Source organism: Pseudonaja textilis, chromosome 5, assembly GCF_049901715.1.
Source record: "Pseudonaja textilis isolate UNSWEBS1 chromosome 5, rPseTex1.2, whole genome shotgun sequence".
Taxonomy (NCBI): domain Eukaryota; kingdom Metazoa; phylum Chordata; class Lepidosauria; order Squamata; family Elapidae; genus Pseudonaja; species Pseudonaja textilis.
Window position 1 is genome coordinate 1,537,559 of NC_141994.1, and position 16,534 is coordinate 1,554,092.

Here is a 16,534-nt window from a genome sequence, read left to right on the forward strand (position 1 = left end):
ATTCTATTGAATTCCTAATTCTAATTCTATTCTTTTCTTATTCCTTATTTGATTCCTTTCCTTTCCTTTCCATTCTATTAATTCTTCTCTTCTCTTCTCTTCTCTTCTCTTCTCTTCTCTTCTCTTCTCTTCTCTTCTCTTCTCTTCTCTTCTCTTCTCTTCCTTCCCTTCCCTTCCCTTCCCTTCCTTCCTCTCCTCTCCTCTCCTCTCTCCACCCCTCCCATTCCATTCCATTCTATTCCTAATTCTAATTCTGTTCTTTCCTTATGCCTTATTCTATTCCTTTCCATTCCATTCTGTTAATTCTTATTCTATTCTATTCTATTCTATTCTATTCTATTCTCTCTGGTCCTCTCGCTTAGCCTTGGAAGATGAATTTTCTGTTTGGAAGCCCAAGCAGAGGACACAAATGCTGCAGCTGTTGTTGTGTGTGTGTTGCAGCCATTGTGATCTGAACGCTAACAAGGGCAGGCTGTGTAATTACATGTTGTCTCCTGAGCATGTTAGCTCCATGGGGAGCTGAATTTCATTTCAAGGAAGCAGAATACTTCTCTCTCTCTCTTCCCCCCCCCCTTCCTTTTTCTTTCTTCAGTTAAGGTCAAAGCAGGTCAACCTGAACCCCAGTTGTGTTATAAAGGGAATTGTTGTCGTTGTGGCTTCTGCGCTTTTTTGCTCTGTCATTGCTCATCCCAGAATTATGCAGATGCTTGCGTTCAAAATAGGGAGGCACCGGTATTTGGGGGTAAGGGGACAGAGGAGACCTTGGTTTTGCAAGCGGTAGGTTCTCATTTTTGGGAAGGGGGGTAGTGGAATCAGCGTCGTTGCACCTTTGCAAAGGAGAAGCCCAGGGGTGGTGCAAGCGTCATCCTCTGCTATTTTTCTGGCCGGGCACAGTGCTTAATTTCACATCCCACACTTGTACGACAACAGTGAAGCTCTGCAGCCTTCCTGTAATTTTCACCTGCTGTATGAGGTAGGTGCTAGGACACCTTGTCATCTCCTCCTTGGCTTGTGTGCAAACCATTTTTTTAAACATCCTGCAGTTGCTGGTCTGAGGTTTTTCTCTCTCGCCCCCCCTCTCTCTCTCTCTCTCTCTCTCTCTCTCTCTGCCTTCCTCTCTTCTGCCAGCCTCCTGTTTTCCTCCCTCCAATGGAAAAACCTGGCCTAGCTCAAAGCTCGCCTCTCTTCTGCAGGATGCCTTTTGGGGCTTTGGGGTTTTTAAAGGTCTCGTAGGCACCTGGCTCTCCTCACCAGACAAGCTTGATTTTCGGATTTTTGCGTTTCCAGACGGCGGAGTGTGTGCTGCTGGACACTTCATCCTTGAGCACCAAAGGCCCAGCGCTGGCTGCCTCTAGGAGAGACGATTTATATGAAAGAAATGGCTATGCAGAAAACATCGGAATCTGCTCTCAGCTTACTCATGGTGAGTGACTTTACAACATGGGGAGCTCTAGAGAGCATCAGGACGGTAGATGGACTGCGGTGGGGTGACATTGTTTTTATTTATCAAGTAAACAAGGATTTGATGATTTTCCCCCCTTCTATTAGAAGCCACTGGCAATAATTGGAAACATTAACCTTTTTTTGTAAATGCACAGGTGTTACATCTTTATTGTTGCTATTTTTTAATCTGTTGAGATCTTGTGTGTGCTGTGGGGAGGGTTTAACCGAGGAGGGGGCAAAACCCAAACAAGAATAACAACACGGGATCACAACAATGGGGTGTTCAATTGCTTATATTGGCTTACTTTCAGGCTCTGAATGTTTGTTATATTCAACAAATATGCACTTTTAAGAGGCTGCGTCCTGGCTTTGCCTACGGAATATAGGTGTCATAGCTACATAAGGGTTACGAGAGTTTTTAACTGCGGTTGGCTTTACGTGAGAGAAGGATTTGGAGGTTATACGCAGATCTTCTCCTGGAAAAAGACCCATGGTCGCACCGATTGCAGTTTCAATCTGCAGGACAAGCATATGTGGATTTCATACCTTTCCTACAAGACGTGGACTGTGCTGTCTCAGATTCCAAAGCTGCCATTTAGAAAGGAGTGACGTTTTGGGCTTTAATTGATGGGAAAACCCTTGAATTCGTCCTGGGATTGTATCCTAAATGATCTATTTCTTTGGCTTTTCTGGTCGGTCCACCTGGAACAGTTTGGGTAATTGGGTTTCCCCGAAGTGGAATCCATTTTCTTAAAAGGTTATAAAAGACAAAATGGCATGTGTGTGTGTGTGTGTGTGTGTGTGTGTGTGTGTGTGCAGTAAAAAAGCTGGAACACACTTCCTCACTAGTCCAACACATGAAAGCCACAGGTCATAGCGTCGACTTCAATGGCACCCAAACCCTAGCCACTATAGAAAACCCCAGCTACAGAATCATCAGAGAAGCCATAGAGATTGAAAAAAGACCTGAAAGCATGAATAGAAAAGATGATTCCACCAGACTGTCAATCATTTGGAAGCCTGCACTCACAAACAAACAAAATCTCCACACTACAAGCCAGGCAAACACGTGGGCACAAACAGATCCCCCCTGACACCTCCAGCTCAAACACACCCCAACCAGGCACCCAGATGAAACCTAGCTTCCTAACAAATGATAGCCGTCCATTTACCCGGAGCCAAGCTGCACTAAAAGCCTCCAATACAGGAACACAATGTTGCCAGCCAATCAAGACACAAAAAAACAGCCACAAAACAGACAGAAGATATTAGAAACACCAATCAAGCAGAACACAGCAAACTCCAAGACCAATAAACACAGACCAAGACTCCCAACCAATCAGGATGAAGAAAAAACCATTCTGGCACAGCAGTAGGCTAGCCCCAAATTTAAAACTGAAACAACTGTAAAAGTCTGACTCACAGACGAACACAATACAGAAGCCTGAGGATGGCAGATGAGATTCTGCCAAAACGTTGCTACAACTTTAAAAGCACAACTACAATGACATGGGAAAATACCCGAACAAAGCTGAATAACATATATATATGTATGTATGTATGTATGTATGTATGTATGTACGTAGGTCTAGGTGTGTTCAGGTCTTTTCCCGTGTAAGATTAAGAGTATCTTGGTGACGTTTCAGTGAGGTCCCACTCGCCATCCTCAGGCTGGTGCTTTCAGCTTCATGCCAGTGCAAGCAGCGTGTGATCGGAGCTGCCGTCTCTCTATAAATACTGGTGGTGGGGGCTGGTGTGCTGGGCTGGGTGGCTGCACTGCTGCCTCTTGATTGGTTGATGGAGTTGATGTTGGTATAATGGGCTGTGTGATGGCCTTGTGAGTTTTCTTGTGGAGATACCCTGGATCTTGTGCTATAATCTCCTGGGTCGTTTTGTAGTGATCTTTTTTCCATTAGCCTCTTGTGTTTTAATGGCTTGGGTAATGGGTTGTGTGATGGGCTTGCAAGTTCTTTTGTTGTGGTATCCTGGGTCCTGAGTTGTAATCTCCTGGGTCATTTGTGTTTTGATCTCTTTTCGATTAGCCTCCTGTGTAGTAATGGCTTGGGTAATGGGTTGTGTGATGACCTTGTGAGACTTATTGCTGTGGTATCCTTGGTCTTGTGCTGGAATATCCTGGGTCATTTGCTGTGTTGCAACTTCTTGAGTTCTTGTGGTGTAATTTCCTGAGTTTTCTGATGTGATATCCTGAGCGGGTGGCTGTGATGTAGCATTCTGGGTTTTAGTCTGGCTTCAAGTTTGGGGTCTGGGTCTGTGTTCTTGGCATGTGTCAGCTTGTTTGGTTTTGGGGACAGGGGGTGCGACAGCTGGCAAAGCAGCCATGGACTGTTTTCTGGATGGTGGTTGTCCTTCGTTTATAGGATGGGTTTGGGCCTGGGTCTGATGAGGGGGATCGGCGGTGGTGTCCCATGTTGTTTTGGGTCTGGTGTTGGTTTTTGTGGCTGGGACTCATTTGTTGGTGAGGGCTATCTTCCAGATGTCTGGTAGGCGGGAGGTATCGTCCCATCTATTCATGTTATGTGGGTCTTTCTCTATCTCGATGGCTTCCCTGATTATTCTCTTGCTGGAGTGTTCAGTGTTGGATATTAATTTGGTTCCTTCAAAATTAATTTCATGTCCTGTGGCTTTAAGGTGCTGGAAGAGGGAGGAAGTGTGTGTGTGTGTGTGTGTGTGTGTGTGTGTTTTCTCTTATGCTTTCGTGGGTATTTATATGCACGGTATTCAGCTTTGTTCGCGTATTTTCCCACGTCTTAACAGTTGTGTTTTTAAAGTTATATATAGAGAGAGCCTGTTTTCCGATCGCGTAAAGAAATGGTCCCTGGGAACATGGCATTTTCAGACCTTCTGAGACTCAATAGGTCATGTTCACGAGTGGGTAGAAAAAGGTCAGAGAAGAGCAGATTTTACATCTACCTCTTAAATGCTCGATTAAATGCACTGATGTATACATTGCAATTATATTTATCATGGGCTGTCACCACAACTGACTTGCAGCCATTTGTTTCTCCGCCCCCCTCAGATGCTTTTAAAGGTTATTTTTCTAGTTTCTACCAATTTTAACCTTATGACAGAAGGTCCCTGGTCTTCTGCTTGCTCCGTCAATATAGAGTATTGTTATGTCCAATAAAGTGAACATAATGCATTGAATTTTTGGTTTGAACAGTAGGTTCCTGGACGTTGGTTTGCATGGTTGTAGATCCTCCTGCATTCTTTCCCCTTCTGCTCACATGGGTGGGGCATTTCTTGGTCTAGGAACAGAAGGTTCTGGAGAACCTGGATCCCACATTATCTGGAATATCATGTCTGGAACTCCTTGACCTGCTTCTGGTTCGGAGGATTTACTTCTAGAAACTTCCAGGCTACTCACAGAATTTCAAGGTCCTGAAGGACATTTCGTAGAGTTCAGAGGAAAATGGAGGGTCGTAGAGTTTGCCAGAATGTTCAACCACAACAAATAACTAGCATTCTCATAGATTCAGAGGGTTGGAAGGAGGCCTCGGAGGCTGTCATGCCCCCATCAGAATCTGATTCAGAGGGGGAGGCCAAGCAGCTGACAGGGAGCAGGAGTGGGGCTCCGTTGGCTGTGGAAGAAACTGGGGAAGGGCAAAGGCCAGCTGAGCAGAGCAGGAGAGAGCTAGAGCAAGGGAGAGGGAATTCGGAGGAAGACCCCGGCCCACCCCTTCTTCATCCTAGGGCACTCAGGGAGGAACGGAGAAGGGAACAACGTGAGTTGCATGGCTTACAGGGGAGGAACGGGCCCTGATTCCCTTCATTAGCTGCAGCTGGGAACAGAGTGTTTAAAAAGGGAAGCTGAGCGCAGCAAGCTGTTGGGAGTAAATCATGAATTATCAGGTATCATCTAGGCTTATCTGGGTTCCTGGTGTCTTCCCAACTGTGTGTGTTTTGTTGGCCTTTCAAGTCTGCAGTTTCTTCTCCTGCCCTGTCAAGTTAATTGTTGCAGCGAGGTTTGTTTGGATTTTTAGTTATAGTTTGTATATACTTTGTTTTCAGACTGAATTTTGTCCACTTAAAGGCTGTCCTTGGGAGAGTTTTTTCTCCAGCAGAAAATAATCTGGACATTGGGGGCAAAGTTCGAGGTATTAAGGGGACTCTTCTTGCTTATTTGACTGTGTTACCCAAGGCAGATGCTCTGTTACTAGAGGGATGAATTTTGCACATCCCTGTTGATATGCTAATAACAAAGCATTGGTGTTTCCCTCTATTTGTCTGCCTTTCCCATATTCTGTTCTACCTATATAAAGAACTAGCTCCAAACCTGTGCTTTGCTATGAAACTATGTGGTGGGGCTTAGTTTTTGGGGAGGAAAATAGGGGGGGAAGGAATTTGTGCCTCTGCCTACCAACATCCGTCAGTATTCATTCAGCCAGGGTCCTGTCAGTGTATGAGAAAGTTGAGGGCTGTTTAGAAACTGAAGCAGTATTTGCTGTGTGAGCAAGGAGAGAGCAAGGAGCCTGGGTGTGGCTTAGCTCAACTGTTCTGTACTAAAGCTGCTTGGTGCTGCTGTGAAACTGAAACTGAAACTCCTCGGCTTGTGTTTTGCATTTGGAAGAGATTTCTTTTCAGGTGGGGAGGGGGAGTAGAACTCCTTAGCATCAGAGCGTGTTAATAATAATAATAATAATAATAATAATAATAATAATAATAATAATAATAATAGTAGTAGTAGTAATGGCAATGATAATAATATAGGAAATACTCTAAATGCTGCGATGGTCATTTTGAAGAATCCTTTCTTAGTGAGCACCTAGAAGCCAAGAGGGACATACATACCAAATTTCAAGTTTGTAGGCTTTATGGTTCTGGAGATTTTGTGATGATGTGTGAGTGGTATTTTGCTTTTATATAGAGAGATGAATTTGAGTTTGATATCAAAGCTGTTTGAATGTGTTAGAAAAAAGATGGAAGGAAGGCTGGCTAAATTTGCAAAGATAACCCAAAACTGGATGGGAATAGCAGAAGACAGAATGGAAAAGGGGTGTGAGATGCCCACAGAAGTTGGCCCAAAACTGATAGAAGGATGTTTATTTTTTTTTCATTTAAGACAAAGGAATCTTATACACATATAGGATGTCTTGGTTACATATGGAAAACAACAAACTGAGTAGGAATCAACATAGTAACCTGTCTTCCAAAAAGAAGCACAAGCTTGTATGAAAAGTATAAGTTCCAGGTCACAAAAGTGAGGTGTGGCTAATGAAGGGAATCAGGGCCCTTTCCTCCCCCGTAAGCCATCCAACTCATGTTGCTCCCTTCTCCGTTCCTCCCTACATGCCCTAGGATGAAGAAGGGGTGCGCCTGGGTCTTCCTCTGAACTCCCTCTTCCTTGTTCTACCTCTTCCCTGCTCTGTCCAGGCGGACTTTGCCCCTCCCCAGTTTCCTCCACAGCCAACGGAGCCACACTCCCACTCCCTGTCAGCTTCCTCCTCGGATTTGGACTCCAACAGGGGCATGACAGATCCCACTTCTATGGTTGCTTTCTTGACTTTTTGGACCAAACCGTGTAGGCCCCTCTGGAACCAGGACTGAGAGTTTGCCTCTATTTGATTAAAAAGCCGTTTCAATTCATACATATGTATTTCCTTCCTTTTGTGAGTATTTAGTCACAATATATGCTACTGGCACCTTTTAGCTAAAGCAGGAGGGAATTTTAATGTTAATACGCATAAAGAATGCATCTCTTGGGATGGTTAAATTGCCAGGACAAGAAATATCAACTGAATAATGTCTATGAATTCCAATGTGCGTGCCTTCAATTATTTCAATTCCACCAGATAGAAACGCATTAATGTAAATGTATACACATTGCTTGATCTCATAACTGTACTTCTTATCTCTCTGCCCAGAAAGTGGGAATAGCCTCTTCTGAGTCCATCTCTGTCCTTAAAAGTAAAAATGTCTTCAGTGACCGGGATTAATTTTGATCAGATTGTTGATAAATCTTCTACCACCTTTTCAGAGTATCAATGTAGATTAGGAAGTGGACACAACATGTGTAATTAATTCCACACAGACAATGTTGAATGTTGTTGAGAAATTCTGGATAGTCCACAAAGATACAAAGTAGGGTTGGCCAATAGACTCATGGGATCAGTTTGTCAAGTAATACCTAATCCACTAGAGGTCACCTTCATCCCAGACAAGGGCCTTCAAACTTGGCAAGTTTAAGACTTGTGGACTTCAACTCCCAGAATTCCTGAGCTAACGTAACTGGAGGAGGAATTCAGGGAGTTGAAGTCTACAAGCTGTCAAGTTTGAAGACCTCCAATCCAAGATCTTGTTGACATCTGAAGTCAAATTCTAGAGCATTCCTGAAGGAATTTCCTCATTTGGTAACCTTCTGAGTTGTATCACTGCCAACAAAGTGTAAGAAAGAGAATGGGACCCTACCTATGAGGCACCTTCTCGGGAAGATGTGCCTGGTGCTTACACAACTGTCCCTTTAGCTGTTGACCTATTTCTCTTCTCTCAGGTCCTTCTGTATCTGTGATGGCAAACCTATGGCACATGTACTACAGGTGGCACGCAGAGCCATTTGTGTGGGCACATGAGCCCGAGGGAAACTTACCTTCACTGCACATGCACACACCTCCCAGCTGTTTTTCAGGCCTTTTTCGGCCTCCCAGAGGCCCGAGGGAAGCCTCTGCAGCCTTTGGAGGTCGAAAAACAGGCCCGTTTCATCACTTCCTGTATTTTTGGAAATAATGGAAATGACAAAATGGGCCCATTTTTCGGCCTCCAAAGACTGCAGAGGCTTCCCTCGAGCCTCTGGGAGGCCAAAAAAGGCCTGAAAATCAGCGGGGAGGTGTGTGCATGTGCAGTGCAGGTAAGGGAGCAGGGGGATCACACGCGCATGCACAGGGGGTTTGTGGGGCCACGCGCATTGCCTTCTGGGTGCTGGCATGTGAGCGAAATGTTCGGCACCGGAGCCCACAACGGTTAGCCACGACTGTTCTATATTCATTTCAAGTTTAGTTGCTCACATCCTACCAGGATAGGACCTTGTATCTCTTTTGTAGTTATTAATTTCTTTTTATTTTCATCATTGGTACTTGTCTTTTAGCCTATAAGGGGTGGGTTCTGTCCTTTCCATATTATGCATAATTTGTCTTTTAATATTTTGGGGAGAACTTCATAATTTTCTTGGACATGCTCAGGATAACTAAGCGCTGTCTTTTCACTTCCGTATGTAAAATGATTCTGTTGAAAAGCATTACATTCTGCAAGGTGTGAAATCTCACAATGTCATGAACGGAGTCCTTGGCCTTCATTCACACATGCCGATTACCAGCAATCAGTGTACAGGTGTGAACCAGTTGCCCGCCTGCTGTACAACATATTTCTTTGGAGATAAAACTCATTAATTTCAGTGAGACATTGTTTTCTGCCAATGCTTTTAGGTGAAGCTGCAGCTGCTGAAATTAGTTGGTAGATGGACTGTATTTTTTATTAGGGTAATAGGAAAAGTGAACTTTTCATTTAAATGGAGATCCTGACTAAGCTGGCCTTGGTCCTAATGCATGAATACAGTCTGTCCATCTGTCTATCCATCCATCTGTCCATCTATCCATCCATCCATCTATCCTATTTCTCTGTCTCTTTCTGTGTCTCTCATCTATCTCATCTATCTCATCTATCTATCCATCCATCCATCTCTCTCTTTCTCTCTCGTCTATCTAATCTATCTATCTGTCCATCTATCCACCCATCCATCCATCCATCTCTCTGTGTCTCTTTCTCTCTCTCTCATCTATCTAATCTATCCCTATCCATTTATCCATCCATCCATATCTCTCTCTGTGTGTGTCTCTCACTCTCATCTATCTAATCTATCTATCTACCTGTCCATTTGTCCATCTATGCATTCTCTTTCTCTCTCATCTACCTACCCCTCTGTCCACTTGTTCATCCATCCCCCTCCCTCCCTCCATCCCTCTCTCTCATCTATTTATCTATATCTATCTTTATCCCAACTGACTATAAATGCTTTTTATATATTTTTCAAGATTCCATCTCATTCAAATTCATCTCTAAATAGTTTCCACTTTATGGTGTTTCTATCATTCATCTCACTGTGGAATCTGCTAATAGAACTTTTTTATCCTGTCACACTCTGGTAACATGAGTGTTGTACCCTGGGCTCAAGGGAGAAGTCTAGGATGGCAGTTTTTGAAATAGCTAAATGGGCTCTTTGTGTCATGGTATGGTAGGTGTTTCCTAGCAACTACCCACATGCTCACTATCATTGTCTGTTAAGTGGGAGAGGTCTGTCTGTCTCAAAGATCTCTGAGACCATCTCTGCAATTTGGGGTCCTTGGTGTTCTCTGAGCTTGGTTGTTTTATTGCGGGCGTTTCATTACCAAACTAGGTAACACCTTCAGTGATAGAAGGAAGGGGGAGTTGCTCTCTGTTTATATACTAGCAATTTGCCCTGTCTGTGATGGTGGAAGTCTTCTTGATTGGGATTTTGGTTAGATTATTGTTTAATATTAGCTTATTTTTCTGAGTTGGCAATTCCTGGATTGGAGTATTATTCATTTCTTGATTGTTGGTCTTGTATTAACCTTGGTGTTAATCTCTGTAAATCTGAGTGTTGATTGTTGTTGAGGAAGTGTTATATATATATTTTTGTTTTCATTTTAGTTTTTTAACAGAATAACAGTGTTGGAAGCGACCTTAGAGGTCTTCTAGTCCAACCCTCTGCTACAGCAGGAAGACCTCTATCATTCCTGTTCAAGCTCTTCTTGAAAACATCCAGTAATGGAGCACCTACTACTTCTGATGTTCCACTCAGTGGTGTGATTCACAACTTTTACTACTGATTCTGTGGGTGTGGCTTGGCGGGCATGGCTTCCTTTTGCTTTTTGCAGCCACTCCCACCTGTTTTGGGGGCCTTCTTTGCCTCAAGCAAGCATCTGGGGGGGGCGTTTTTGCTCCCAGAAGGCTCTCCTGGGGCCCAGGAAGAAAAATATGGAGGATGAAGGGGGCACGCAGCACCCCCTCACTCCATTTTGGGGCCTTCTGGGCCTCAGGGAGCCTCGGGGGCGTTCTTGCTCCCAGAAGGCTCCCTGGGGCTCAGGAAGGCAAAAAATGGAGAGGAGAGCTGCCCTCCCTCCATTTTTACCTTCCTGGGCCTCAGGGAATCCTCCTGGGCAAAGCAGTAAGGCAAGCTAGGGGAATCCCAGCACAGCTGGTTGTAAAAGAAACAAATCCCTTAAGGGGCCAGCATCAGGCGGGTGGAGTGAGTGAACATTGGGTGGGAGGGGCAAGCAAGCCAGTGGCAACCAGGTGACCGGGTCAGGAGCGTGGCCAGCCAGAACTTACGACGGTTCGGCGACTCACGCCGAATCCTTGCTACCAGTTCTCTTGAACCGGTGCGAACCGGCTGAATACCACCCCTGGTTCCACTGGTTAATTGTCCTCACTATTAGGACGCTTCTTCTTAATTCCAGGTTGCTTCTCTTCTTGATTAGTTTCCATCCGCTGCTTCTTGTTCTACCTTCAGGTGTTTTGGAGAATAGATTGATTCCCTCTTCTTTATGGCAGCCCCTCAAATATTGGAACGCTGCTATCATTTCCTAATCAAAGAACCAATCCAACGAGAACTGATAAGCTGTACCAATGTCAACCTTGCTCCTTTTATCCAGGCTACAAAGTTGTAGCTGCAAAGCTTCCATGCTGCCATTCTTCTTACAGGGCCTAAAATTTCCCAAGAGGCAAATGAGATCCCAACAGTGAAATGAAGCCACTGTCTGTCTGTCTGCCAGCTTACTCATGATCCAATGAATGTTGCAAACTTCTCAGTTCTCCAGCTCTGTATGGGAAGCACTATTTCAAAATGTCCTTGAAAAATTTAACATGTGTTTTTGAAAGACTCCTGGAGCCATTTCTGGTTGAATTAATTGGGTTCTGTGCACCGAGAGTACATTTATCTTGGGTATACTTTAATAGCACTTAAGTTTGTTATGACTCAATTACGCCCAACCGTCTTCTATGAATGTGTGCATAGATACCGATAGACACTCATGCATTTGGTTTCCTTTAAGAAAAAAGATTTGGACTTTTTTCACATCTGCCCAGAGTTCAAAGCCAACCAGCTGCTTGATACAAGAGTCTTTAAGTGTGCAGGGGGTACCTGTGATGTTTCGTATTATGATCCATACTGAAGTTTATCATAGGAAGCCTCAATTATGAATAGAATGTTCTTTGCTAAGCCATTAAATACATTTATTTAGGCTGTAAGCTGAGGGCATACACCAGTCCAGTATCTGGTATATTTTTTTTCACGTAAATGATGCTGCACTTCAGCTGGCCTAGATGTTGTTATCTGAATAGAGATCTTTTTAACATTCATATTTTACAGGCTTTTTAATGTAGGTCAAATGTTAGTATATATTGCAAGTCCATGGATGAAACGCCATATGCTTAATAAATAAATAGCCAGGGACCCTCATCAAATAGAGAAACACCAGGGGGGAAAAGAAGTGCCAGATTTATGTCCCAAAGATGCTTTTTTTCCAAGAGGCAACTGGACTTTCTGGGGTTTTTTTTTTTTCCTTGAAGAAGTTTCGCTTCCCATCCCAGAAGCTTCTTCAGCTCTGAATGTCAGAACTGAAGACTTCAGTCAGAAACTGAAGAAGCTTCTTGGATGAGAAGCAAAACGTCCTCAAGGGAAAAAACCCAAGAAAGTCCGATTTCCTCTTATAAAAAATGCCCCTTAGAGACAGCCATGACCCGGATGGTGGAGAACCTCCATAACATTTGCCAGATCTAGGAGAAAAATTGTACAGGAATTGCAAATGCCTCCTTTTTTTGTGAAATGTATTTATTGATGAAATTTTTATGGCCTCCTAACATACACATACACAGGTGACTCCAGGTGGCATACAACATTAAAAATCTACAATGTAAAAATCCATAAAACCTACTCTTTCTTCCAACTGAAATGTTGGAGGCAGACATTCGTGTTTTGAAAAAAACTCAGATACTTACCTAATTTTATTTTATTTATATTTATTTATTTTATTTGTTTGTCAAACATGTACAAGGTAACAAGTATGAACCTAAAAAAGAACAAAGGGAGTAAGTACAGGTAAATGGGGACAGTAAGACGGGGACAGTAGGCACGCTGGTGCGCTTATGCACACCCCCTTTAAGGACCTCTTAGGAATGGGTGAGGAGATCCATGGTAGACAGTTTGAGGTTGAAGCTGTGAGGGGTTGAGGTTGTAACCACGGAGCTGGGTAGGGTGTTCCAGGCGTTGACCACTCTGTGGCTGAAATCATATTTTCCGCCATTGAGTTTGGAGTGGTTTACCTTGAGTTTGTTTTGGTTGTTTGCCCGTGTATTGTTGTGCTTGAGGCTGAAAAAAATCATTGACAGGTCAGACATTATAGCAGACAATTTTGTGTACTACGCTTAGATCAGACCGCAGGCGGCACAGATCCAGATTGTCCAGGCCCAAAATTTAGAGCCTGGAGGCAGAAGGGATTCTATGGTGAGTGGAAAAGTGGAGAACTTTTCTCGAGAAATAGCTCTGGACCCACTCAGTTGTGTTAATGTCCGAGATCTAGTGCGGGTTCCAGGCGGACGAGCTGTATTCGAGAATTGGTCTGGCAAAGGATTTGTATGCCCTAGTTAAAATTTTGGTGTGAAGTTCCATCTATAAGTACACCTACACTTTCAGCCTTAGTTGACTCCCGATGCGGGGAGGGAGAGAGAATTGACAAAACAGTTCCTTTTACAGAATCGAGAACAGCTCAACCTGATTGCTAAATTTAGCAGAAGAGGGGATGACAGTTCCTAATAGCGCCTATCACCTTCCTCGTGCCTTCCGGAACTGTGAAATTATTCTGATTTGAATATTTGGTTTGAAGGCGACGCTATCAAATCAGCCCTCAAAACGGAACTGGGTTGATTTGATGCAAGACCTTCTGAATCGATCAAATGATGTGATGGGGTTTTGGGCATGTTCCCAAAAGCTTCCCCCCTTTTTTTAAAACAAATCAGCGCTTTGAAAGAAAGGCACTTCCATCTGAGTGGAATCGACAAATCAAATCTGATCTTGGCATGACTCATGTAGCTGTCTTCCCAACCACTAAGTCAAGGATGGGGGAAGGATGAAAGTGATCTCACGTGCTGGCATGTGCAAAATTCCTGAAATCTTTTGGGCTGGTTGCAAGAAATGAGTTTGCCTTCTAATTTTCTAAACACGTGCAGTCGACTCAAAAGCTTTCAGGGTAAATTGTTGTTCTGCTCACCACCCATAATTGGTGTGAAATTAGGCTGGTTTTTTTTTCCTCATTCAGGTCGTTTCCCCTGGCGGAAATGCTGTAATAATATTGAAGAACTTAATGCTCAACAAATAATGTTGCATTTTATATACGTAATTTTATTCTGGTCTGCACACAGTGAGTCAAAGAGGAAAGTGAATTGACCTTTTTTGCAAATGCTTTTCAACAAGACATTTAAATGCTGTTTTGGAAAGCTGGATGGTTTAGAATGATATGCATTCTAATAGCATCAGTGCATCAACATTTCAGAGTAAATAAAACAAAAATGAGGTACCCTAATAGGCTGATGGATTGCAAGGCTCAGGTCCATCTCATCTTTCCTCTGAGAAGTAGGATTAGCATGCTGCCCTAATTTTACCTTTCAAGCAATAGTCTTGAGGTGGGGTGGGGTGGAGGAAGAGTAACTGGCCAGGATTAGCAGTGGTTAAAGACGTTGAGCTGGAAAGCTGACGGTGTGTTTTGACCAAGGCTTCCTGAGACCATAATTAAGCACATACTTAGTTAAAACAACTCATGTTTTATTTCAACACTGGGAATTATGTTCATTCCCAGCCTGTAATGAGTCCCAAACAGTCCCTTGAGATAAGCACCCACCTTTCTCTCCTTTGAATTGCTGCCAACAGCTAAAGTGCCAAATTCACTGTAAAAAAAACCAACTGAAGTACAAAGTCCACACATAGTTTCAAGGTTTAATCTGAACAGAGTAAACAACGTTGCTTCCTGCAAAGGCTCCTGTCCCTTTGCTCCTCCTTTATGTCTTATGGGAGGGGCCAATCACCTCCAAGCCTTACTCCTGAGTTGCCCCTTTTGTCTTAGCTGCTCTTACCTTCTGGCAGCTCTGCGCATGCACGCACTGGGAACAGACTCCTGCCGTTCCTCTGCCTCACTGATGTCAGATTCTGGAGGGTCCGGAATCAACACATAATTTCCAGATGGTCCTGGCCCCATCTCTGCATCGGACACAAGACCCTCATCCAAGTCCTCTCCAGACTCCCAGACTGGTCCCCGTTCTTCCCCACTGTCCGATTCTATTGCCCTCTGCAAAGGCTGCTGGCAAACCAAAACCCTGTGCAGGTTTGAGACCTGAGCACCACACAATGGGGTGAGCTCCCAGCTCCTGCCCACATAGCAATTTGAAAGCATGCAAATGCTAGTGGATAAATAGGAACCACTTTGGTGAGGAAGGTAACGGTGTTTTGTGTGTCTTTGGTGTGTAGCCATGCTGGTCACATGATCACAGAAATTGTCTTCAGGCAAGGCTGGCTCCCTTGGCCAAGAAACAGAGATGAGCACCAGAGATGAGTCGGACAAGACTGGACAGGGAAACCTGGATATTTTTATTAGGCTAAGTAAGAATTTCAATCTGAGTGTTCCCTCATCCCAGCCCAATATTTTTGAAGGCATCACGATGTTCCTAGAGATGGTGATGAAGATGATGGTAGTGATGGTGGTGGTGATTTTTATCCATTGTTGTATTCAACTATTGGCGATTCTATGGGCCAGGTCCATGAACTTCTTTGAGTTCTTCTATGGTGAGGAGGAGGAGGAGGAGGAGGAAGAGGAGAAGGATGAAGAGGAGGAGGATGAGAATGAAGAGGAGGCGGTGGTGATGGTTATCCATTAAGTTGTATCCAACTCTTGGTGATTCTATGGACCAGGTCTCTCCACATCTTCTGACCTTGTGTTGCTCCTTCGAGTTGTTCTAAGCTCTGGCGTGTCAGCTTTGATGGTGTCCATCCACCATGTTCTTTGATGGCCTGGTTTCCTTTTACCTCTAACCCAACATAATTGCTTTACCCAGGGAATCCCCCCGCATGAGGTGGCCAAAGTAAGTGACACACAGTTTTGTGGTTTTGCCTCTCAGGGACATGTCTGGCGTTATGCGCTCCAGTGTTTCCTTGTTGGTCACCTTTGCTGTCCAAGGAACCATCTTCTCCAGCACGACAGCTCAAAACAAGTCGATTCTCTTCCTGTCTTGCTTGTTTTTAAAGGTCCCATTCTCACAACCAGGGGGAACACAACACAGCAGACTAACCTACATTGGTTTGCCAGGCGGATGTTTTTGCTTTTCTATATTTGGCTCATGTTTACCATCGATGTCATACATCAACCATTCCATCTTAAGAGTCTACTGGAGTCTTCTCTGCATTTAACTTTAGAGCCTTTTAATTAATGAAATTGAATGAGATGGGAAGTTGGTGTGCTGCAAAGCATCCGCATAACCCTTATTATTTGCATTACCATAATCGTTAGCGTTATTGTTTTCAAAAATGTCTCCAGGCTCCATTAGACTCCCAAGGGAATTTTGTTGGTACAAAAATAACAGAAAGCTTTATTAGGAACGGAGAGAAAAAATAGAGATGTAAAGGGCTGGGGAAGGAGAAAAAAACCCTTTAAAAATCAGAACTTTTTTTTTTTATTGGCAGTTTTTCCTAAGGCCCTTCACACACACACACCCAGCAAATAATAATTAAAATAAACCGGGGGGAAAAGGGAGAGTGACATGTTCCTATTTTTTTTTAAAAGTGCATAAAACGGGAGTTGTCCATCAGCAATGACAGGCATATATATTGTCTGTCACTCATGTCACTTCAGGGAAGAGAAGTTCCAATACAGACAAATGTAGATTTTTGTGAATGCAGGAAAGGATGATTTTTTAAAAAAAAAAAAAAGGATAAGAAGAAGCAGAGATTGTTGGGAGTAGCTGTTCTTCACATGCAGGAAAATGGATCACTTCACACCTTCTCTGCAGCCAAATAGGC

General features: G+C 43.7%; 1 protein-coding gene across 1 annotated transcript in view; it reads left to right on the forward strand.

The window, feature by feature from the left end:
* Nucleotides 1-1,193: 1,193 nt before the first annotated feature.
* Nucleotides 1,194-16,534, forward strand: part of FRMD4A (FERM domain containing 4A) — a 346,975-nt gene continuing 331,634 nt past the window's right edge. Inside the window, exon 1 of the mRNA XM_087933907.1 lies at nt 1,194-1,423. Within this exon, the coding sequence (XP_087790033.1) occupies nt 1,370-1,423 (54 nt within the window). The 5' untranslated portion in view covers nt 1,194-1,369. The remainder of the gene's footprint in view (nt 1,424-16,534) is intronic.